General features: G+C 37.5%; 1 protein-coding gene across 1 annotated transcript in view; it reads left to right on the forward strand.

The window, feature by feature from the left end:
* Positions 1 to 25,752, forward strand: part of EPRS1 (glutamyl-prolyl-tRNA synthetase 1) — a 68,462-nt gene that overhangs the window by 18,688 nt on the left and 24,022 nt on the right. Inside the window, exons 10-18 of the mRNA XM_024750472.1 lie at positions 160 to 393; positions 1,474 to 1,558; positions 1,972 to 2,031; positions 6,434 to 6,544; positions 9,969 to 10,105; positions 11,496 to 11,703; positions 12,317 to 12,429; positions 15,836 to 15,953; positions 21,390 to 21,746. Of these exons, the coding sequence (XP_024606240.1) occupies positions 160 to 393; positions 1,474 to 1,558; positions 1,972 to 2,031; positions 6,434 to 6,544; positions 9,969 to 10,105; positions 11,496 to 11,703; positions 12,317 to 12,429; positions 15,836 to 15,953; positions 21,390 to 21,746 (1,423 nt within the window). The remainder of the gene's footprint in view (positions 1 to 159; positions 394 to 1,473; positions 1,559 to 1,971; positions 2,032 to 6,433; positions 6,545 to 9,968; positions 10,106 to 11,495; positions 11,704 to 12,316; positions 12,430 to 15,835; positions 15,954 to 21,389; positions 21,747 to 25,752) is intronic.

Here is a 25,752-nt window from a genome sequence, read left to right on the forward strand (position 1 = left end):
CTTTGAGTATTATGAGTCATAACACCTGTTGGTTTTTAAGAAATTCTTACCTTGTAAAGAATTATGTTTTAAATTAGTACAGCTGCTTATAATGCCTAATCTGAGGTGAAAAGGGTAAAATCCTTCATTGATTTTCAACATATTCACTTTTTTTCCTAGTGTTTATCCGACGTATGATTTTGCCTGCCCCATAGTTGACAGCATTGAAGGTGTTACACATGCCCTGAGAACAACAGAATACCATGACAGAGATGAACAGTTTTACTGGATTATTGAAGCTTTAGGCCTAAGAAAACCGTACATTTGGGAATATAGTCGGCTAAATCTCAACAACACAGTGCTATCCAAAAGAAAGCTCACATGGTTTGTCAATGAAGGTCTAGTAGACGGATGGTATGTTTGCTGTTACCTAGAATTTTGAGAGGAAGTCAGGACATGGTATATCACTAATTTTTAAACTGCTTTGAGGGTTGGGGAGGATGAATGGGAGGGGTTGAAATGGATAGGGCTGTAGGGTTTCTGGTCCTTGTCTTTATTTTATCCAGGTTCTCAGGTACTGCTGTCTTTTGCTTTAATGCAGCAAACATGGAGTGCCCATGTTTGGGCACAAAGATGGAGTCCATGTTTGGGACTAGAAAAAGTTGGAAAATCTCCGTAGCACATTTATAACCTATAGTTTGAAAATCTCTGTAGCACGTTAATAACCTATATGGGATTTCCATGAGAACGATGAGTATAAAAATTAAAGTCATCTTAGAGGCATGTATCCATGTAAATGAAACCTGTTCAGTTGGGTTACCATACTTATAAGCCTAAGAATTTGTTTTTTTACATGAATTAACAAGTTTAGTTTTTATTAGTATCATGTAATAGTGACACATATTAAATATATATTGAATAATATGTGATTTTAGACTGTTTTACTGTGGAGCTGAATTTGATAAAGGGGAAGTTTACCTTGGGCCGCATACGAAGGGTGTTATTGCAAACTTACTGAAGTTTGCAGATCTCTGCAGAATATTAATAACCAACATGTATATTTTTTACAACCCAAAAGGCTTTATAAAGTGTATTTGTACATGAATGAGAGGCTAACCATCTCTTATCTGTGTCTCGTCGTCATATGTAGAATAGGGATCTTGTATGTTTGTTAAATAAAAAGCAAATAAAAATGTTGTAATGCATATGTTTTCTGTATTTGAAAATGTCACCTTTGTGTCTCTTTTCAAATGTACTTTTACTGTTTCCAGTAGTGTCTTTATTTTACTGAGTAATTTTTGACTAGTAAGCAGCTTTCTTCTTCCATGAACTTGGGCTCAATGGTATTATGATCTGCCTAATTATTATAACCAGCTCTTAGTCGAAATATTTAACAAACGGAATATAATGTTATGCAATAAGGTATATTGTACTCTCTGCATCTGCATGTTAAATATGTCTCCTTGGTTCTTAAAACTTTGCCGTATTTCCCAGGGATGACCCACGATTTCCTACGGTTCGCGGTGTGCTGAGAAGAGGGATGACAGTTGAAGGACTGAAACAGTTTATTGCTGCTCAGGTGAGTTATAGTTTCTTTTCCAGCTCCTCTGTTTGGATTTTTAAGTATCTAATAATATCCTTTTAGTCTTTATTACTCCTGTTGTTCTTTCTGTTCTTTGCTTGTTGCTTATAATGCAAGGGCAGAATGTTTTTGAAAAAAACACTGTTATGATAGTGGAAAATTGAGAATGTCCTAAACTATGCTAGGGTTGGACAAAGGCAGCTGTGTTGTTTTCACACAGTGAAATCTATGACTGTTGACTCTTAACTGTTCAGGGTAACGAGATTAGTGTGTACAGACTAAGTTTTATATTCCAGTGGAAGTAAACTTGTAAGTGTTGACTGGGTTTATTTTCTGGCATGCTTGACTTAAAGAAAATATTCTGGTTAATACTTCTTGCCCTTTAAGCTGTTCTATTATTGTTTTTCTAGGGTTCTTCACGTTCAGTTGTGAACATGGAATGGGACAAAATTTGGGCATTTAACAAAAAGGTACATGTTTTGACTCCTGGTCCTCTTTTTTTCATGCCTAACTCCTAAGTAATAGATTACGTGTAGAATTCATTAGTGTGCTCATGGCAGGGAAAATTTTGTGAAGAATATTACAGTTTTGCAGAGTTTTCAGGAAAATGGAATGTTTTACTTTTTTAAACATATAAAGTGCATTAAGCCTATAAATGATACCAAACAAGAACAATGATTAAAACAAACTTGGAGTTATGGGGAATGGTAACAGTTTTTTCCTTAAATCTTTTTTGAACACTTTGCATTTCATTTTTCTGCTTTCAAGCTGCGAGCTCTCTGTAAGAAGGTATTACTTAATGCTTTTATTTGCCTTACTTAGCACATAGCTTTTAGCATCTTACATGTTATAACCTGAGATGTTATACAGCTTTGAAGCACAATCACATTTATATGAGACTTGCTTATACAGACCCACTGAAATGCATTATTCCTAGTTTAAAAAAACATGTCCTCTAGTTTTCTTAGTGGCAAAGGGAAGATTTGGCTAACTCCATTCTACTGTTCCCTTGTTTACTGAGAGGACATAGAGTTTTAAAGTTACAGATTTCATTGAATTGTATTGAAGGTTCGTTAATTATAATCCCTGTGTCTTATTGAATCTAGCTTAAAAAAAAAAAAGCTGTGTCTTACATAAAAGTCAAATGAGGAATACTGCATATTGACATTGTTAATTGGAAGCAGATGCTTAGACACTATAATAAGGCAAATCATTGAAGTGCCATGTTTTAAACTATGGTTTCTGTGATTGTGTTCTGTAAATTCTTTTTCTTTGTATTGCTGCTTGATTGTGCTGATGCCTTGCCTCAAAAAATAGTTGCTTGTCTCGCATGTGTCTTGAATTTATTTTGTCTTTTGTGTTTAGTCAGTTTTTGGATACATAATGGAATTATTAATTGGTTCGCTCTGTTGCTGCAGTTACTAATAAATACATTCAAAACTTATAGGCAGAGTTAACATTGGAATACTTTTCATTAATAATCCGTGTACATTTAGTTCAAATATAAGAAATACATTTCACTACAGGCCGATAATTCTATAGGGTCTGTTAAATGAACAGCATATTCCCCTGTCTTCTTTCCTTCCATTTTCTCTTGCTAGATAAATCACTTTCAGCTCTTCTAGATAATTTTTTTTGGTATTTATTGCCCATATCTCTAAATGAGATGTGTGTTTTGCTTCTTCTTGATTCTTTGTTTGTTTGTTTGCTTTAGGCATCATCAGTTTACTTTTCACAATGGAAGATGAGGATTTAGGTCTCCTATTTTTTCTCATAACTCGTTGGCTTTCTTGTGGCTAATTGTTACGTTTTGTTTCCCTCGTTTGTTTAATTTTCTAATTCCATCTCAGACTCTGCGCAAGTTATCTAAATTTCCTGCCAAAATGTTCACATGCCTCAGGTATTTCAGTTTCACGTTAGAGACGTCTCTGCCGGGGCCTTCGTGCTGCTCACATCTGATCTAGATGAGAGACCTGTTAACTTCTGAAGCCCAGCTGTGCTCCCAGGTCACTCTTCCTCATCATCCTGGGAATTCCCTTTGCTTTTCTTCTGTGATGGATCATCTGGTTCTTCCTTCTCTTTTTATTGCCTTTTTGCTTTGCTGTACTATATCCTCTGGTGGCTCCCTGAGAAGGGGAGCATGGGATGAAGATTTTTGAGACTTTTATATGAACAGCTTCTTCACTTTGAGATTTCACAGTGATGTGCCTTGGGGTGGGTCTGTTTTCATTCATATCCATTGGAAGAACATGTGGCTTCCAGACTAGAAACTCATTCCGTCAGTTCTGGGAAATGTTCCTAAGTTCCTTCTGTTTCTTTGTTTTTTTCTCAACTATGTTGTCTTTCTCCTCTGTGGAACGTTTCTTGAGCACATGTTGGATTTCCTGGACTGTTGCTCTAATTTTGTTTTCTCTCTTATTTTCCATCTCATCTTTTGGCTCTACTTTCTGGTAGATGTACTCAGCCCTATCTTCTCAACTTTTGTTGAGTTTTTCATTTATGCTGTCATATTTCCAAGATTTCTCGTTTGTGCTTTGAATTTTCAGAATAACTTCCTGTTCCTATTTCATGGTTATAATATAATCAATGGTATTTTTTCTTATGTCTTTCCTCCAGGTTGTTTATTTTGTTTTTTCTTTGATATTAAAGGCATTTCTCAGACATCTGGTGAGCCTTGGTTATCTGCTCATCTTTAACACAGGGGACTGAGAGAGGGATTGGAAGCCCTGAGAAAAAGATTGGGCTTGTCAGCTGTGTCTCACTGTAAGATGGTCTGGCTGGCCGGTTAACTGAAAAGCCTCGACGTCAGTAACCTTACATCTCATCTCTTGGACCTAGGCAGTTTTTCCAGAGGAGTTTCTTTCAGTCAAGTTGCCAGAAGTGTGAAGGTCTGACTGCCAGGGCTTTGGAACTGACTGGGGAAAACTCTGGGGACTTGACATTTAATATCATACCTTTTCTTAATACCCTTGTCTCAGAGCAGAACCCTCAGCTTCAGAAGAAGAGTCTCTGGACCTTTTGGAGTAATTTAAAACCACTGATCCAGAGATTTTGAGAATTGTACAATTTTAGAACTGAAGAAGACTTTAAAATCTTTTAATCCAAGATTTCCCAAACTTGTCTGATCCTAACCATCCAATGGAATGCTTGTTTAAAAATAGATTTCCAGGGCTTCCCTGGTGGCGCAGTGGTTGGGAGTCCGCCTGCCGATGCAGGGGACACAGGTTCGTGCCCTGGTCCGGGAAGATCCCCCATGCCACGGAGCGGCTGGGCCCGTGAGCCATGGCCGCTGAGCCTGCGCGTCCGGAGCCTGTGCTCCACAACGGGAAAGGCCACAGCAGTGAGAGGCCCGCGTACCACAAAAAAAAAAAAAAAAATTCCAGACTTTACTTCAGACGATTAGAATCATTGTCGTTCAGGGTTAAGTGGCATGAAACTCTGTGCCAGCCAGTGCCCTAAGGGATCATTGTAATTAGTCAAGTGTGGGAAACAGTCTTCTGCTCTCTTTGTCAGTTGAGGAAACTGAGCTGCAGTGAACTGAAGTAAGTTTCTCAGGTTGGATTGTCTAGTTTTAGCTTCTTTAAAAGAAGAAATTGTATCTTACTGGCTTAAATACTAAACTGAGTGGTCACAAATTAAACCTGATCATTCTAACCCAGTAGAAGCTGAAAGAAGGAACCCTTAACCAGTAAGAATGACTTTTAAACCTCAGGGAAGGAAAGAATGAAACAGTAAGTTTAGAGGGGGGCTGGCGCTGATTTAGTACTGGCATGAAATATAAGCAGGTAAGGAGTAGCCATCAAGGGGAAGTTAGATGGCTTTTCAGACTTTTCTGACTGACCCTCTGAGCATGGTTTCTTCTCTGTTCATTCAGAATTTCTGAGAAATACTCTCAAAGCAAACAACAACAACAAAATACCAGCCAAACAATAGCAACAAAAACCCAATAAAACCAAAAGACACAGCCAAGTTTAATTAGCCATACCACTATTTCTTGCATCCTTCTAATGGGAAGAAAATGACTTTCATTACTTTACTTAGCTATTTGACTCCGCACTTGCTTCTGTCTACATTTTTCTTCCAAATGCTTTATTTACTATCTAAATACTGCTGTTGTGATTGGTCATCATGGATAATTTTAAATTGAATAGTGAAATGAGAAAGATACATCGGGTCCAGAAGGGGGTGCTGCTTCTGTTTTGGAGGTAGAGTAGGTTAGAATGTAATGAGTACTACCGTTCATTCAGTTAACCTGTAAATATGTGTTGACTACCTGCATGTGCCAGGCCCTTGGGAACACAGTGGTCCCTATATACGTGTGTATATATATAGCATGCAGACCAGTAGAAATACTTGTTTACTTTTAATCTATAGAATTGCCTTATTATAGTGACCTAATGCTGTTCTGCTTTTGATGGTGGTGTGTTGCCTAGCACTGCTTATAGAAAATGATACTAAAACACATATTTCTCTATTCCTTCAAAACAGTCTTCTCCAACAATACAAAATGGAGTATCACATTTACCTGTAGGACTGTTACATAACCCCACAGGATAATTTTCCTTTCTAATATCAGAGTTAAAAATTACTTTCAGAATATTTCTGATATGCTTTAACTATTGGTTTCTCTTCACTTGTCAGTAGTTATTCTTGGAAGGGAACTCTAAATCCTTCATGCAGTCTTTGTTTATGATTGTTTTTCTTTTTTCTACTTGACAGCTAAATGTTAGAGAAGAGTTAGCTGGTAAACCAAAAAATTAGTAAATGCAGTAACAAAGAATGCCAGTTGTTATTCCTGTGCTATTACTTATTTTATTGATGAAGTTCTAAAAAATCTCTGAATGTTCTAACACAAGGACGCCTTTGTTGCAGGTTATTGACCCGGTGGCTCCACGATACGTCGCGTTACTGAAGAAAGAGGTGATCCCGGTGGACATCCCTGAGGCCCAGGAGGAGATGAAAGAAGTGGCCAGACACCCGAAGGTCGCTCTCCGGTTTCACCAATGTTGTTCTCTCTGTTAAAGGAGCAGGATAATCAAAAGGAAAAATGTACTTTGGTGGCAATAGCATGATTGGGGACCATTTTTTTTTTTTTGCGTTACGCGGGCCTCTCACTGTTGTGGCCTCTCCCATTGTGGAGCACAGGCTCCGGATGCGCAGGCTCAGCGGCCATGGCTCACGGGCCCAGCCGCTCCGCGGCATGTGCGATCTTCCCGGACCGGGGCACGAACCCGTGTCCCCTGCATTGGCAGGCGGACTCTCAACCACTGCGCCACCAGGGAAGCCCTGGGGACCATTTTTGATCCAGCATTATTTGTCAGGATTTCATACTAATTAAAACATTTTTTTTTCAATTTTTTATACAGTTTATAAAGGTTACTTTCTGTTTACAGTTATTACAAAATATTGGCTATATTCTCCGTGTTGTACATCCTTGAGCTTATCTTATACCCATTTGTTGTACATACCACCCTTCACCCCTATATTGTCCTGTCCCCCACCTCTCCCCAGCTGGTAACCACTAATTTGTTCTCTGTATCTGTGAGTCTGCTTCTTTTTGTTATATTCACTAGTTTGTTGTATTTTTTAGATTCCACATGTAAGTCATATCATATAGTATTTGTCTTTCTCTGCCTGAAAATTTTTTTTCAATTTTTTATACAGTTTTTAAAGGTTACTTTCTGTTTACAGTTATTACAAAATATTGGCTATATTCTCCGTGTTGTACATCCTTGAGCTTATCTTATACCCATTTGTTGTACATACCACCCTTCACCCCTATATTGTCCTGTCCCCCACCTCTCCCCAGCTGGTAACCACTAATTTGTTCTCTGTATCTGTGAGTCTGCTTCTTTTTGTTATATTCACTAGTTTGTTGTATTTTTTAGATTCCACATGTAAGTCATATCATATAGTATTTGTCTTTCTCTGTCTGACTTATTTCACTTAGCAGAATGCCTCCCAAGTCCATCCATGTTGCTGCAAATCTCATTCTTTTTTATGGCTGAGTATTCCAGTGTGTGTGTGTGTGTGTGTTTGTGTGTGTGTGTGTGTGTGTGTGTGTGTGTACACACCACGTCTTTGTCCATTTATCTGTTGATGGACACTTCGGTTGCTTCCATATCTTGGCAATTGTAAGCAATGCTGCTGTGCACATCGGGGTGCATGTATCTTTTCGAATTAGTGTTTTTGTTTTTCTCGGATATATACCCAGGAGTGGAATTGCTGAGTCTTATGGTACTTTTATGTTTAGTTTTTGGAGAAACCTCCATGCCGTTTTCCACAGTGGCTGCACCAATTTACGTTCCCACCAACAGTGTACAAGTGTTCTCTTCTCTCCACATCCTCGCCAGCATTTGTTATTTGTGTTCTTTTTGATGACAGCCGTTCTGACAGGTGCTAGGTTACAGTATCTCATTGTGGTTTTGGTTTGCATTTCCCTGATGATTATCAATGTTAAGCATCTTTTCATATGCCTGTTGGCCATTTCCTCTGGCAAAACGTCTATTCACTTCTTCTGTCCATTTTTAAATTGGCTTGTTTATTTTTTTGATGTTGAACTGTATGAGCTGTTTAAGAATTGGATACTAATTGAAGTAAATGTTTTTGTGGATTTCTTACTGAAGAAATTTATTCTAGCGGTATTACTATCCACAGCACATCACACAGAACTGTTACACTCGGTACCTGTTTTTTATTTTGTGGAGATAGCATATTAGTGTATAATAAGAATTTATTTCTTCCTGGAGGTATTATATAATCCATGCTCTTATCTCTGTGTGAAAGCTGAGGTGCATTCTCTATTAGCTGGGTTATTCGCTGTTGCCTTTAAGCCAAAACATTTGACCTAATAGTATTGAATCACAGCTTGAGTCCAGAGTCTATCATGCTGCCATTGGCTCTGTTTTAGAAAATATCAGTGAAGTGACAATGATATCCGTCTATCTGAATTCGGAATATAAATCTTAAATACAGGTAGCAGGGAGTTCCTCTTAGTTAAGCCATGTTTGTTGTCTCACACGGTTATAACTGCTAGGTTGATAGTCTTGAAGAAAAAATAGATCCTTTTGTTCCAGCTTTGTGAGTTGTCTGTAAATATCTTTATTATCCAATGAAGCTTACGTCCATAGACTAACTCACTCATATACTAATGGACTAATATATTCATAACCTTACTCATAACTATGTTATGTTCATAGACTTACTCAGGTGTAAGGTGATATGTTTCATGAACAGCTATAAATGTTTTAAGTGGTAGCCTATGATTGCCTTTCTCTGTATGACATTAGCTTCTTTTTAATTTGGAAGACTTATTTTAAGGGTACCCCTAATAAGACTTGGGGAGAGAGAGAGAGAGAGAGAGTGTGTGTGTGTGTGTGTGAGTGTGAGATTGATTTGGCTTTACTGTTGCCTTTATCTTGCATCTGATGGGTTCAACCAGGTGCATGGTGGTTTCTGATATATCATATTGCCCACTACAGTTAGTTTAAATGTGAAGCTTAATGTTTTAAAATTTGAACGGTGAGAATAAAACTTTTAAGGGTGCTTATTTGTAATAATAAAGAATAAGTAATAGTTAAATAACTAATTGATTAGGAAACACTTTAAATGATGACTGGATTGCTCAGTTTGCTCTGTGGAATTTTCATTATCCTTTCCCTCACAAAGTGTTCTATATTTAGCCTGTCAGTATTCTGTTCTGAGCCCAGCATAGTATAAGTTGTTGCAACATACTGACTTTTTTCAAGTGCATTGGTGCATTCAATGAACAATTATTGAACGCGTTTTATTTAACATTTATTCAAAGGATCTTCTTACACTTTTTTTTTCTTTTGATTTTGGTCAAACAAAAATCTGAAATTTAACAAATATAGCATTCTTTGTATTTTCCGGATCTCTTTTTCTTCTTCATATAATATATACTGAAAAGGCAGAAAATTCATCTTTCTGTACATGTATGCTACTGTCTTTCAAATGTGTCTCCTAAAATGTGAAAGATCTACCATTTCCTGCTAAGATGACGTCTGTTCCTATAGTGACGTTCCACAGCCACTGATGAGGAATGACTTTATTTTCTCCTTTGCTGCAAAAGCAATGAGATTTTTGAGGGCTAGCAAAGCAGATTCTGGTTGGAGGGACACTGTGAGACAAATACTGTCTTAGCTCTAAAAACAAAGAATGATTGTTTTAGGCTGGAAGTAATCTCAGGGGCAGGCCACCCTCTTCTGACTCCAGTACATTATTGGTCAGGTGTCTGACCCAGGGTCACAGAGCTGGGAATCAGACTAATACAGATGACTGCTGTTTTTGTTAAGGAATAAAATGAATGAATGTATAAATTTCATACTGGGTTCAATAGTTGTTGTTTCAACCAACATTCTCTTTTTTTTTTTTTTTTTTTAATAAGAATCCTGATGTTGGCTTGAAACCCGTCTGGTATAGTTCTAAAGTTTTCATTGAAGGTGCTGACGCAGAGACGTTGTCAGAGGGTGAGACGGTTACATTTATAAATTGGGGCAACATCAATATTACTAAAATACACAGGTAAGAACTTTTTGTTTGTTTTCAAATAAATATAGAAGGAAAGTCTTTTATGTTTATTCATTTATTAAAAATTACCTAATTCAGACCCATTGATGGTGCTGGCTGGTACATCTACCCAGGCATAGATGCTGCAAATTCTGGACGCATTAAGGTTTTTTTCCATATATGTTTCATTACATTAATAGGGTATTAGGATATTGCTTGTGATGTTGAAAACGACAGCATGTAGATATAAAAAATAATTCTAATGCTTTAGGCCCCCCTTTTATCATCTAATTCTCAGAATGCGATTGCATGGTGGAGAGATCCTTTGGACAGAAATTGTATGTATAACATTCTGTATATCCTAAAGTCTACTTTATTTTTAAATTTTTTTTATTAACTTTTATTGGAGTACAGTTGCTTTACAATGTTGTGTTAGCTTCTGCTGCACAGCAAAAATGAATCAGCTGTACATATACATATATCCCCTCCCTTTTGGCTTTCCCTCCCATTTAGGACACCACAGGGCATTAAGTAGAATTCCCTGTGCTATACAGTATGTTCCCATCAGTCGTCTATTTTATACCTAGTATCAGTAGTGTATGTGTGTCAGTCCCAGTCTCCTAATTCCTCCCGCCCCACCCCTTTCCCCCTTGGTATCCATACTTTTGTTCTCCACGTCTGTGTCTCTGTTTCTGCTTTGCGAATATGGTCCTCTCTACCATTTTTCTAGATTCCACATGTATGGGTTAATATACGATATTTGTTTTTCTCTTTCTGACTTACTTCACTCTATATGACAGTCTCTAGGTCCATCCACGTCTCTACAAATGACCCACTTTTGTTCCTTTTTATGGCTAATATTCCATTGTATATATGTACCACATCTTTTTTATCCATTACTCTGTTGATGGACACTAAAATCTACTTTAAATTTAATCGTTTTGTGCTGAATATGAACTTTCCAGTTATTATAGTGTGCTACACTTACCAGTTCTTAAGATTACACAAATGGGACATAGTATGCTAAGATTAATTTAGTAAACTCTGAAATATCAATTGTCGTGTCATTACATATGATGTCAAGTAATTGATAAATGTTTTGAAAATACAGTATTGTAGATTTTTTAATGTTTACTCCAGGTGACTTTAAAATTCATAAACATGTTCATGTTCTTCATCAGATGTATGGGGGATCTGTCCACATATTAGTATCTTGATAGCAGGGACTCTACTTCATTCATCTCTTAACCAGTTAATGTCTGGCACCTACTAGAAACTCAAATGTTTTATTTGAAATTTTTCCAAAGAAAATTCCCTATCCATTTATTACAGGTACAGAACAAAATAATGCATTTGTGGCAGTTAAGGTTTGTTTTCTGAAAACACTTTCCTATCTTATTTTTAGAAATGCAGAAGGAAAAATTGTATCTCTTGATGCAAAATTGAATTTGGAGAACAAAGACTATAAGAAAACCACTAAGATCACATGGCTTGCCGAGACCGAACGTGCTCTTCCTGTCCCAGCAATCTGTGTCACTTACGAGCACTTGATCACAAAGCCCGTACTGGGAAAAGACGAGGACTTTAAGCAGTATGTCAACAAGAACAGTAAGGTAGCCTCCTGAAAGAAACCCTATTTCATCTTGCTCTGTTGTATCAGTATAACCTTTTCTTTATAATTTTTAAAATTAGTTTTAAGTATTTGTTTCCTCAGATAAAATGGAAAAGATTTCTAGAATTTTGTTAAAAATGATATAAAAGAATAATGTTCCCATTTTATAAATTCTAGAAACCGAGGCACAGTGAGGTTCAGTAAGTTGCTTGAGGACAGGAAATAAGGCGTAGAGCTGGGGTTCAAACCCAGGCCTCCTGGCTCTAGAGCCCTTGTGCTTTAGTGCTGCGCCAGCGTGCCTTTCAGCTAGGTCTGTGTGCTTCTTGTATTGTACTTCATATTTATAGTGGGAAATTTCTTTATATCTGAAGGGACACCAATCAAGTTAGTTAAAAAGTTCATGAAGCCCATCAGTATATAAATGTTAACTTTTAGAAATATAATGAATAATTGTTATTTATTTTAATATTTCACTGTTTTACTGCATGTGCTTAAGTAGTAAAGTTTTTAACATATCCTGTTGCAGCTACTGGAAAAGCTGCTTGCATTTTAGGGTTGTTTTTAGTGCTTTGATGTTCAAGAAAGTGTATTTTGGTCTTATACCATCTTTACAGCATGAAGAATTAATGCTGGGGGATCCCTGCCTTAAGGATTTGAAAAAAGGAGACATTATACAACTCCAGAGAAGAGGCTTCTTCATATGTGATCAACCTTATGAACCCATTAGGTAAATCAGTGTAACTGAACATTTAAATGAAAATGCTTAAAATTCTTATAGTGAATAATATTTTAAAGATTGAACTTCCACTAAAATACTGTACCTGACAATTCTCTGTTCGGTTTCATTTGTCCTTCTGTATTTACTGTTTCAGACATCATTGTAACAAATTTTAACTTTGAAACAGCATAATAACAAATTTTATTTCTAGAACTAAACCATTCATCTTCACATGGTCCAAGTAAAAAGAAAAAAATTTCAGTGTTATCTTTGGATAAACATTATAACTATTACCTTTTCTTTTTTTTCTAAATTTATTTTTTATTGAAGTATAGTTGATTTACAGTGTTGTATTAATTACCACTGTACAGCAGAGTAACTCAGTTGCACATATATATATATACGTTTTCATATTCTTTTCCATTATGGTTTATCACAGGCAGCTTTTCTTTATAGTGTACTTTAATTAGATATATTGTAGAATACAAATAGTACAGTAGGTACAGTTAGAGGATTATAACAAATGTTTGTGTTTTTTTTAAACCATGAAGTAATAGAATTACTGGGAGAACTTTCAGTCTCTGAATTTTGGTTCGCGTTTCTTTTTTTTGTCTTTGCTGTTTTTTATTGCATCTCTTTAACTTTGTGATCAGACCTCACTCCTGAACTCCAGACTTGTGAATCTAATTAATGCCTTTTAGACATCTCTGAATAGATAACTTTCAAGTACCTCAAACTTCAAAATTCAAGATCCTGGTTACCATCTCTCCTCAGTTCTTCTCCTTCACCCCCCATTCTAATCAGTAAACCTTGTTGTTTGTACTGCTTGCCTAGTTCATCTCTGTGCTTCTACTGCTCTGCCTTTGTTTCAGGCCCTTAGCATTTCTTCCTTGATTGCCAAAACAGTTTCTAAAGTAGTCTCTTCCTTCCAGTTTTGCACTTTTCTGATCCACTTTTTATATGGCCCCCGGTCTAAAAATTTCAGAGTAACACTTTTATCACATTATCCCCCCCTGTTTAATAATTCTTGTTAGCTTCAGAGGAAAATCTAAACTTCTTAGTTTGGCATGCAAGAGTTTCCATGTAATGGCCTCTCGACCCACCTGAGCCATCTGTGTTGTAGCTGACTTCTTCCTCCCTTCTGTTCAAGATACTGCACTGCTTGGGGCTTTCCAAAGTCATCAGCTACCTTTGAACTTCTTGCTTTTTCCTGGAATGGCCGTGCTTCTTTTTCTTCATCTGGGTAACCTTTCAAATGTTACTTCTTCCAGAGCTTTCTTGTATTCCTCTAACCTGGATAGGCACCCAACCTATGTGTCCCCATTGCAGCAAGCACTTTCCTCTTTAGAATATCACATGCTGTTGTATCTGTCTTTCTGTCTGTCTGTCTGTCTGTCTTGTTTCCACCACTGGAAATTCATTAAGGGCAGATACATTTTTCATGTTCATCTTAGTATCACGTTGCCGTTAGTCAAATAAGACCATGTGTGTAAACAGCATGCACAGTGCCCAGTACTTATTAAGCCCTTGTTAAATATTTAGTGATGGTGGTAGTGGTGGTGGTGGTAGTGGTAGTGGTAGTGATGGTGCCAACTAGAGTCATGCCCAGAAGAGAGTAGGCTCTCAGTTTATTCTGAAAGATTGTTGAACGTTTCGACAAATGGTGCTGTATCAGCAACCACGTGCAAGAGTGAACGAACCCCTACCTCATACCATGTATAAAAATTAACTCAAATATGGATCAAAGACCTGAATGTAAGAGCTAAACTATAAAACTCTTAAAGGAAACATTTAAGTCTTTGTAATCTTAGCAGTGCTTTCTTAAATATAACACCTAAAGCATAAGCAACCAAAGAAAATATACATAAATTGGACTATATCAGAAATTTTTGTGCTTCAGAGGACACCATCAGGAAAGTGAAAAGACAGTCCACAGAATGAGAGAAAAATATTTGCACATGTATCTGATAAAGGACTTGTATGCAGAATAAATAAAGAATCCTTACAACTTGATAATGAAAAGACAGTTAAAAACGGACAAAGACATTCTCCAAAGCAGATATACAAGTGGTCAATAAGCACATGAATAGATGCTCAATATTATTAGTTATTAGGAAAATGCAGATCAAGACCACAGTGAGATATAATTCCATATCCCCTTGGATGACTGTAATCAAGAAGGCAGGCAGTAACAAGTGTTGAGGATGTGGAGAAATTGGAATCCTCATACATTGCTAATAGGATTGTAAAATGATGTAGTTACTTTGGAAAACAAAGTGGCAGTTCCTCAAAAAGTTAAATATGGTGTTATCATTTGACCTAGCATTTCCACTTTTATATATATACCCAAGAAAAGTAATAACATATGTTCACACAAAAATTTGTACAGGAATGTACAGCAGCATCATTCGTAATAGACAAAAGGTACGAACAACCCAAATGTCCAACAGCTGATGAATGGATAAACAAAATGTGGTGTATCCATACAAGGGAATCTTGTTCAGCCATAAAAAAAGTGAAGCGCTGATTCGTGCTATAACATGCATGAACCTTGTAAGCATTATGCTAAGTGAAGTAAGCTAGTTGCAACAGACCACGTATTGTATGATTTCATTTATATGACATGTCCAGAATAGGCAAATTCATACAAACAAAGTTAGATTAGTGGTTGCTAGGGACCAGAGGCATGGGAGACTGGCAAGTGATAGATAAAGGGTACAAAGATTCTTTTTAGGGTGGTGAGAATGTTTTAGATAGTGGTGATGGTTGCACAATTTTATGTAACCAGGGAATAGTGTACTTTCAAAGGGTGGATGTTTTTGGTATGTGAATTATATTTCAATAAGGCCGTATTCAGAAATACTGAAGAGATGTATAGCATTCTATTGTTATTAAATTCTCTCACTTATTTTTACTCTGTGGCCTTTGCCACAAAATTCAAAAAAATATTTTGCTTATGAGTAGTCTCAAGGGCAGTGGATTTTGCTAATGACTGTACCCTTTAGAATTGAGAAATTCTTACAAAATAAATGTTTTACAGAAATTCTTCTGCTCATAAGCAGATTAGGTGTGGTATGTAGATGCATTTCTTTTAAGTCAAGAGTGAGACCATGAACATCCACTAATGCCATTTCTGGTGGCCAGAGTACATGTAACTTTGTCCTGGACTTAGCATTTTCATATCCATGAAAGTTCATAAATTGAAAGTTTATATGACATGTCAATTTTTATATATTTTTATATATATTTATATAAACTACTCTGAAGAGACTGATTTGAATAAGAGAATGGACTATTTACTTATACCTTGAAAAGTATTAACAGTGCCATTGAATTAATCTAGGAATTCATTTTTAATTGCTGTTCAGATAATTTTGTTGAAACAAACTTTTTTGTCCCTTCATTTTGTTTTTAGTCCATATAGTTGCATAGAAGCTCCATGCATTCTGATATACATTCCTGATGGGCATACGAAGGAAATGCCAACATCTGGGTCAAAGGAAAAGGCCAAAGTAGAAACAACAAAGAATGAGGTAAATAATTTACCTTTATGGATATGTCTCTAATCAGTGATCTTTCTGTCCTAGGGTTTAGAATCTGTTTGTTTACAAAGATTGTCTTCCTCACTGTTGAGATCGAAGAAGACAATAACTCTAACTTTTGCCATTTTTGTTGTTGTTGTTCTTTCTTGTAAGGTTTTAAAACACCCTGCAAAACAAGATTTTCAAAAGTTAATTTTTTTTATGTGAAAGAGTAAGAAAGACTAGATTAAAAGAATCTTTTAGAAAAGGCTTTTTTTAATTCTAATAGAGCTGTAGTAGATCCTTGCCCAAGAAAACAAGTCGTTATGACAGTGTTAGGACAGTGACCTGGTTTTCTGGCTCCCTGTCTGCACTTTATCAAACTCCAGTGCATCTTGGAGAAGAGCTCCCAGCAGTCATTGAGGGTTAGAAAAGAGAAAAAGGGCAAATGAGAAACTTTGCCTCTTTCTGGTTTTTTTTTTCATCTTGGGGGTAATGCTTAATCTCTGTCTTTAAGAATGAGTTAGGAATCTTCCTGGCAGTCCGGGTCTGGAGGACATTCCAGATAGAGACACAGCTTCTGTCCTCATTTTACAGGATGTGGATTTGAGAGGCCGTGACATGTCTAGAGAATTAGGGGGTTTATTTTGCAGGCCAGAGGTCCTCAAGCTTCCTCATTTCATAGCACCCTTAGTTTCCCAGTAATTTTTTTCATGACACCTCTAGGCTGAATGAAATTCCTAACTGTTCTCTTTATTAAGTAGTTAAGTTCAAGCAACTAGATAAATATTTATATCCCAGTAACTTAGTAGCCATTTGAAAAAAATAATATGCATAAATTGAAGGAAAAGAAACTTAAATTTCATTTATAAAAGATTTTGTTCTTAAATGTTAGATATTTAAATTACATTCTTATTTTTATTTCATTCTTAAAATGACATATCAGTTGAAAGAAAAAAATAATACTTTTATTTCTTTCTTGAACCTTGGACTCAGATTGGACACTACCTTGCTTATTTTCTGTTTCCACAATGATTTTCCTGTGGTATTTGATTTTTAACAAAACAGCTGTGAAAAATCCAGCTTTGCAAAGATATGGCATCATTGAAAGGAATGTAGCATAAACTAATGTTGAAACCGAGCCACCTTGAACTTGTAGTATGCAGTGTTTGACAGGTGTTGGATATGTTACTGTTTACCTTAGATATTTAAAACATCCCGTGGTGTCCCTAGGAATTTCCAGTGGCTCCCTGGAACACCTTGCTGCATACTTTGGGGTCCATAGGTGTTGGCAGTTGGGTAGTCATTGAAGATTTGGTAGCAGTGAAGAAGACAGTTTCAAGGGTGGATTGGACGTAGGATTAGAAGGTGTGATAAGTGGTCAGGAAGCCAGAGCATGAGGGCATGGAGGAAATAAAGTAGGACATGAATTCAGGAAGTAAAATAGGAAGACAGTAACTTCTAGTTTTGTTTTGGTTGACTAGGTAAGTGAGTGGTAAATAACCTGAGCTAGGGAAGACCGAAGCACAGTTTATTAGGAGATACAAGTTTGGAGCTGTTAAGAGCGGGAATGTCATGACTTGAGCTTTAATTTACACAAACTAAAAGCTATGTAGTCTTAGCCAAAAGAAAATTAAAGGAAGAGAAGTAAGAATTTAAGTAGGGCAGTATCCCTGTGCTATTTATATACCAGCAGTTCTCAAACTTTTTGGTTTCACACTTAGAAATGATTGAGGACCTTCGTTTACATGGATTATATTTATCAGTGTTTGCCATTAAAATTGAGAAGTATTAAAAGAATTTATTAATTCATTTAAAAAATAGCAATAATAAAAACTGTATGTTTATATAAATAACATTTTTTTATGAAAAGTAACTGTTTTCTAAAAGAAAACTTGGGTTAATTAGGAGAGTGGTATGGTTTTGCATTTTTGCAAATCTTTTTAATTTGCCTTAGCCTCCATAAAACTGCACTGTGTGCTCATGAGAGAGTGAGAGCAAAAACTACAAATTACATCTTATTATTATCATGAAAATAGCTGTGACCTTGCAGACCTCCTTTGAAAAGGTCTCAGAAACCCTCTGGGGTTTGTAGGCCACACCTTGAGAACTGCTAGTATATATACTAGAATAGCACGAGATGGGAAATTTGGCTACTGTTCCCTCATTGGTCCCAATTTACACCTGTGCCTCTCATCTTTTACATTTCCTGTAAAGTTATTAGCATTATGCTATGAGTTAATGTATGTGTTCTTTATTTTCGGTCTTCATTGCTGCACATGGGCTTTCTCTAGTTGTGGCGAGCAGGGGCTGCTCTTTGTTGTGGTGTGCGGGCTTCTCATTGTGGTGGCTTCTCTTGTTGCGGAGCACGGGCTCTAGGCATGCGAGCTTCAGTAGTTGTGGCATGCGGGCTCAGTAGTTGTGGCTCGCAGCCCCTAGAGCGCAGGCTCAGTAGTTGTGGTCCACGGGCTTTAGTTGCTCTGCATGTGGGATCTTCCTGCACCAGGGCTTGAACCCGTGTCCTCTGCATTGGCAGGCAGATTCTTAACCACTGTGCCACCAGGGAAGCCCCAGTGCATGTGTTCTGAAAAACTTTATGTTCTACAAGATGACATACTAATCAGGAAAAATAGGATTGGGGCAAACCACTGAAAACTACATCTTTTATGGTTTCATTCATATTGTGGCTGGGTAGCAGTCATTGAAGGCTCAGTGAGGCCAGACATCCCAAATGGCTCACCCACATGGGTGGCAGTTGATGCTGGCTGTTGGCCAAGAGCTCAGTGGAGGTGTTGACAGAGAGCTGCAGCATGAGTGTCAGGGTAGTGAGACTTCGTATATGACAGATCAGGGCTCCAAAAGTGAGTGTCCAGTAGACAGGTTCGAAGCATCACTGTATGGTTTATGATTTAACCTCGGAAACCTCGCATAGAGTCCCTTCTGCCGTGTTGTATTGGTTGAACAGTCATAACCTTGCCCAGATTCAAGGGAGAGGATGTAGAGGCTTCTTGGTGGGAGGAGTATCCAAAAGGTTTTGGAAAAGCTTTGAAAGCTGCGCAGATCCTAATAGAAGTTAAAATACAGTTGACGGGCATTTGTACCCAACATTGCAGTCAACCATCATTGCAGCCTTAAACCTTAGGGGTATTGCTCTCTCTTTTGATGTATAGATCTTTGATGGTATTTGCCTCCAGTAGATACCGCTGTTATCAAAATTAAAGTCTGGGGCTTCCCTGGTGGCGCAGTCGTTAAAAATCCACCTGCCAGTGCAAGGGACATGGGTTCGAGCCCTGGCCCGGGAAGATCTCACATGCCGTGGAGCAACTAATCCCGTGCAGCACAAGTACTGAGCCTGAGCTCTAGAGCCTGCAAGCCACAACTACTGAGCGCACGTGCCACAACTGCTGCAGCCTGCGTGCCTAGAGCCCATGCTCCACAACTAGCAAAGCCACGACAGTGAGAAGCCCGCACACTTCAACAAAGAGTAGCCCCCGCTCACTACAACTAGAGAAAGCCCGCGCACAGTAATGAAGACCCAACACAGCCAAAAATAAATAAGTAAATAAATAAATTAATTAAAAAAAATTAAAGTCTGATCCAGGGAGTACCCTGCTTCAACACTTTTTTTTGAGCAGAAGAGGATATATATCTTTGAAGCTTCTTCATCCATGCTTACACCGTCATTAGATGGTTTAATGTTATGGAAAACATTTTTTTTAAAGTACCACCTGCCCTAAAGGAATGCACTTATACAGACTTTCTCATTCTTCTGTAAGATTGTCATGTATTTCTAAAGCTTTCTCTTTAATTGTGAGTAAGCTTTTTCCTTTATGCTCCTTTGACATAAAACATTAACACACTGGGAGTAATCACGTACAAGGTGACGTGATTTTTCAGCATTATATTGATATTGTTCCCCTGTTTACCAACCATGAATGAGTCAGTTCATCTTACCAAAAATAAGTGTAGCAGAACAGACTGTATATAGTTTTTTTTTTTTTTGCGGTACGTGGGCCTCCCACCGCTGCGGCCCCTCCCGCTGCGGAGCACAGGCCCCGGACGCGCAGGCTCAGAAGCCATGACTCACGGGCCCAGCCGTTCCACGGCACGCGGGATCCTGCCGGACCGGGGCATGAACCCGTGCCCCCTGCATCGGCAGGCAGACTCCCAACCACCGCGCCAACAGGGAAGCCCTGTATATAGTTTTGATACAATGGCTTCCTTTATTGTAGTCTTCCCTTATATAATATTATGCACTTATATATGCATATTAATGTTTAGGATTGTATATATATATATATATATATATATATATATACCTCACCAAAAAAATACTATAAATTATGAGTGATTTAAGGAATTTTGGGGGACTAATTTTTTAGTGTATGTGGTTTTTGACTTACATGGTCATATTAGAACCTAATCTTATGTAAAATGCAACTTTGATACAGCTTGAAGTGCCTCTTAGCTATCCAGGTAAAGATGTCTAGAAGACCATTGAGAATACTGGGTCTGGTATCAGGACAGAGTTATGGAGTAGAGCCAAACATTTTGGAGTTTAATACGTATGGCTCAATGAATATGTATGAGATTATTCTGAAAAACTAAGTAGAAGACCATTAAAGAAAAAAGTCACAGGGAAGGTATGGTGTAGCAGGGTTTTAAAGTTAGAAGGGTTTCAGTAGGAGGAAAACATTCTAAGCGAAAGAAGAGCATGTCATTGAGAATAAATATAGTATATAGTTATTCACTATCCAGAAATCAGTTTAGGGAACATATCTCTGGATTTGTTGCACATGCTTATATACAACCATATGCCTATATATGTATAATTTTACACAAATGGAATTGTTTCACAGCATTACTATAAAATTGTTTCACAGTATTTCATGGAGCTCTTGCCTTGTCAACAATCTAGATATATCTCATCTTTTAAAAAATTAGTAATAATACCTAACTCATTGATATTTACATTTTCTCAGCCTTTGTAACTAAGAGCTTTACATAGATTTATTACCTTTTATTTCCCATCAACCTGATGGGTTCAATACAATTATTATCCCTCCCTTATGGTTAAAAAGCAGAACTGGCTTAAGTAACTAATTCAGGGTTGCACAGCTAGTGTGTGGTAGAGCAGTGATTTATTCTCAGATCTGGTGGGTGTGTCATAATTTCTTTAAATAGTCCTCTAATGGTAATGATTTAGGTTCAGTTTTTTGCTGTAATAAAAATGCTCCAGTGAATATCTGTGTACCTCTACCTTTGTTTACTTCTGTTTTTTCTCATTAGGATAAATTTTTAGGAATGAGATTATTCATTTAAACTTTTTAAGGAGTAAAATTTTTAAATTTTGTTTTTAACTTAAAACATTAGAGAACAGTTTGATATAATTTTGTGGAAAGATTTTTAACATGAATTAATTTTACTTTTGGTTTTCTGCCTCTGTAGGAAGCTACTCCTCTTAAGACAATGTCAGCTCCTTTGAATAATACTTGTGCTACGTCTGAGGATTCCTTGGTCCTTTACAACAGAGTGGCTGTTCAAGGGGATGTGGTTCGTGAATTAAAAGCCAAGAAAGCAGCAAAGGAAGATATAGATGCAGCTGTAAAACAGCTTTTGGCTTTGAAGGCTGAATATAAGGAGAAAACTGGCCAGGAATATAAACTTGGAAATCCTCCTGCTGCGATAGTACAGAATGTTTCTTCTACATCATCATCAGATATTCTGGAAAGTAAATCTCTGTATGATGAAGTTGCTGCACAAGGGGAGGTGGTTCGTAAACTGAAAGCTGAAAAAGCCCCTAAGGTCAGTATCCTGGAACGAGTTTAGACACATTGTAAGTAAGCTTATGAGGTCAAACGACCTAGGCTAGTCTCATCTTACGAGACATGTTGTCTATAGACTGTCCGATTGAGTATTTTGACGTAACAGTCAACATTTATTGATACGTGCTATCTGCCAAGCTCTGGAAATACTAGTGCAAGGCAGCTTACCATCTAGTGGGGGCGTGGAGCTGAGTAAGAGCCATGCACAGACTGTAATCCTGTGGGATATGTATAAATGGCTCTCAGAAGTGTCTGTGTCTGTAAGTGGCAGGCAAGGGGGAACAGTTATAAAGGATATTTAAAGTAGTCCTGAAGTAGAAAAAGCCCTTTAAGGTGAATGACTTTCAGAGGAGGTACTCTTAAGTGTAGATCTGTGGTTCTCAAGCTTCATTGTGCATCAGAATTACCGGAGAGCTGGCTAAAACACAGGCTGCTGGGCCCTGCCTCTTGAGTGTCTGCTTCAGTAAGTCCAGAGCATGCAGAGAGTATGCATTTGTAAAGAGTTGTTCAGGTGGTGCTGATGCCGCTAGCCTGGGACTGGCTGTAGAAGATGCACCAGCAAAAGGTCGAGGGATATTCAGGGAATAATGAGTTGTCAAGAGGTTTCTGACCAGTGACTATTTCAGATTTTTTGTAGGGGAGCCCTCAAGTGATACCACATTTTGACTGAAGTATAAATTTCATTCTCGTTTTAACGATATCTTTAGGCAAAACATTTAGCCAAGTGGATGGTAGCACTGAGTGTGGAACAGGATTGCTTGTTCTAAATAAGAGGCAAAAGGAATGGCATCTGGGATAGAGAAGAATCAAGTTTAATAATCAAGACATGTGGTTCTACTCAAATAGTAGCATAGTTCTAAAACATGATCAAACTAGTAGTGCTATAACTGGATAAGCTACCAAAACCTGTAGAATCTGGGCTGTGGCATGAACACAGAGAGGTGTGATGAACCACTGGGCTTGACTTACGGGACTGGAGGAGATCTGTTCTAAAATGTTCCTGGGGATCTGTGGTCTGGTCAACATCCTGGGCTTTGGTTGGAGAGTGATTAAGTAACTTGAGGTTGTAAATTCCTCACCTCATTAACAAGTTTTTCTGCATCTGACCCTGTCCCCTAAGATACTTTCATTCATGGACATTTGACCTCTGCTGAGGAGAGCAAACGCTTTGGGGAGATCTTGGGTTTTGCTCCAGAAGTTATTATTTTTCTGTCTCTTCATTGTGAAGTGTGAGAAATCTCTTCTCCTTTCTCTTTAACGAGCCTGTTGAAGTCCTGCATAGCTGTGATGCTCTAAAACAGCTTTGCTTCAAGGAATAAAGGCTGGTAGGTGTATGGGTTCGGCATATAAACCCTTGATATTTCCTATCCTGTGGTGAGGTTAGGAGCATTTGTACTCTCTGTATATGTCATACACTAACTATGGACCCTTTTCTAGATATAATTTGAGGGGAAGGGCTTTGCTCTTTAAATTCCTTCATTCTGAGTAGAGCATGTGATATTCCGTGCTGATTCTTGGTCAGCTACTTATGTGTGGGGTAGTAACAACGGCAACCATTATACTCAGAGCAACAGCTAACTCTTATTTCCCATCCTGTTGGGTTAATGGATTACATTCATAAAATAGCACTGCTGAAGTTACGAAAATCAGCCTGTGGGTAAAAAACTCTAAATTTCTTTGGAAATTGGGCAGGTACTTTCACTAGGTGCTTTTTGATAATGATAAATGTGGTACTGAAATGAATCTGACTTCAGTGTAGTTTAACCTACATTTATTGAAAGCCTACAATGTACCATATCTGTGTTTCAAAATATTACTTATATATATATATATATTTTTTTTTTTTCTTTCTCTAAATGCTAACAGTAGTAAATTGCTCTTTTTTCCTAGAGAACCAACACAGTTACTCTGAATGGAAGTGTTATGTAGACTATATCTGGCACTGTTCACTATACATTACTATTTTTGCATTTAATCCTCACAACACCACATACAATAATATTCAAATAATACTCCTTTTTTTATTTGTTGGTTTTAGTAGCCAATGAGAAACTACTTTCTGAAGTGAATATGAATGTGAAAGTAACTTCCTGAAGTTTGCAAAGCGTGGATTCCAATTTTGACTCATTCCCAAGTTATTTCCAGTTAGAGACATTCTAAGCACCAGAGAGTCATGGTTTTACTAGTTTGTTATTTATTAAGCAAGTCTGTGCTTGTTTTAACATTAATAATTTCTCTAAGCCGCTTTATCATTCCATTTCCTATGTCACGTTACTACCACTAAAGTAAGGAAAGTGGTCGGCTGAGGTTTTATAGTTACAGGTTTCAACGAGACTTTTCTTCCTCTATTCGTTCCCCCCCACCCCCTTTTCTTTTTCAGGATCAGATCGGTGATTCTGTGCACGAACTTTTAAGCATGAAGGCAGAATATAAGCATAATGTGGGCAAAGAATAAAAACCTTCAAGTTCACCCTCAGTGCCCCTTCAAGTCCACCTTCTGCTCCCCTTTCCTTTTCCTCCTGCCCAGTAGATTGTTGCATTAAAGTGGGGATCAAGCAAAGTGTGAGGTGGAAATCCAAGAACACACCAAATATTTAATAACTCTTACCGCTGAGTTACTTTAATAGTTAAGGCTACTTTTCACATTTTAAGTATTAACTTTGAAAGTTTTAAAGTTACAGTTCCAAAAAACAAAGTTTTGATTTTGAACAGATTCCTCTCGTTTGAAATTTGAGTGTTTTTTTTTTTTTTTTTTTTTTTTTTGTGAGTGAAGTGTTTTGAACATGAATTTATAGGATTTCTTGAAATGGGAGTCAGAAAATGGTAAATCAAAGGTTTTATGGAATACTATGACACTTCAGACTCCAGGACAGGGCTTGGCAAACTGTGGCCTGCACCTGTGTTCTGTTAAGTAAAATGTTACTGGAACACAACCACACTTACTAGTTTACATATTGTCCATGGCTGTTTTAGCCCTGTAATTCCAGAGCTGAGTAGTTGCAACAGACTTGCAAAGCCTAATATATTTACTGTCTGACCTGGGCCCTTTATTATTGAAAAGTCTTTCCCTTAGTGGAAAGACTTTCAGAACCTTTATAGTTAAGGATTTTAAAAATTGAAGTAATGAATGGCAGCAAAATCAGATGATGACTACGTTGAATCAAAATAATAATCCACAATTGTTTCGTCTTGTCAAACCTCGTCTGTGTTGAGGGGGTGCTGGTCACCTTTTACTTCTGCGCCTGCAGCATTTTAATTCACAGCACCTTGCATTTCATGCCCCCAGTAATTCATCTTAAATGTTTCACCAACCTTTGCTCTTTTGTATTTTACACCAATGTTTTTGGTTTTAAAACCCAAATCACAGTTTATCAAGAAAGGAAACACATTGTTATATCCCTTTGTCCATTAAACAGGCTGTTCTGGAAAACCACTACTCCTCATACCCACCCCAAATAGCCTTAAGAATTCTCAGGCCAAAAAATAAATGTCGTAGGCGGAGAAAATGAGAAGAAACAAACCCGTCTTTCCCTTGATGGTTTTGAGCTTCTCGTTTGGAATTTGTGTTAGTGGGTTTCTGCTATATTTGTATGTGGTACTTAATGCAAACTTAAATTAGCTCTAAGCAAGTATAAATCCAACCATCTTGTGAAAGAAGACATTTCACAAGACTTACTTCAGCTGAAGGATCTTCTAGGAAAATCGGAGGAGTTTGTATTGATTTATTTGTGTCAGAAAAGTAGCAGATACATTGTGATGCAGGTAAGTGAACCAGGTGAGAAATGGCAAAACAGGTGTTCTAATCCAGGTTGACTGAGGAGTCTGGGCCCTTTCCTGTGCTGTATTGGTTCCTGGGATCCAGGTTCACTAAACCGGCTGTTTCTTCCAGGCTTAAGCTAAACATAGATTTCTGATCCATTGATTTAGAGAAAAAATGCGTTTCTTTGAAAACCTTCAAACTTTAAGTTTGCTAAATCTCCAAGCAT

This window comes from Neophocaena asiaeorientalis, unplaced genomic scaffold, assembly GCF_003031525.2.
Source record: "Neophocaena asiaeorientalis asiaeorientalis breed wild unplaced genomic scaffold, Neophocaena_asiaeorientalis_V1.1 scaffold430, whole genome shotgun sequence".
NCBI lineage: Eukaryota > Metazoa > Chordata > Mammalia > Artiodactyla > Phocoenidae > Neophocaena > Neophocaena asiaeorientalis.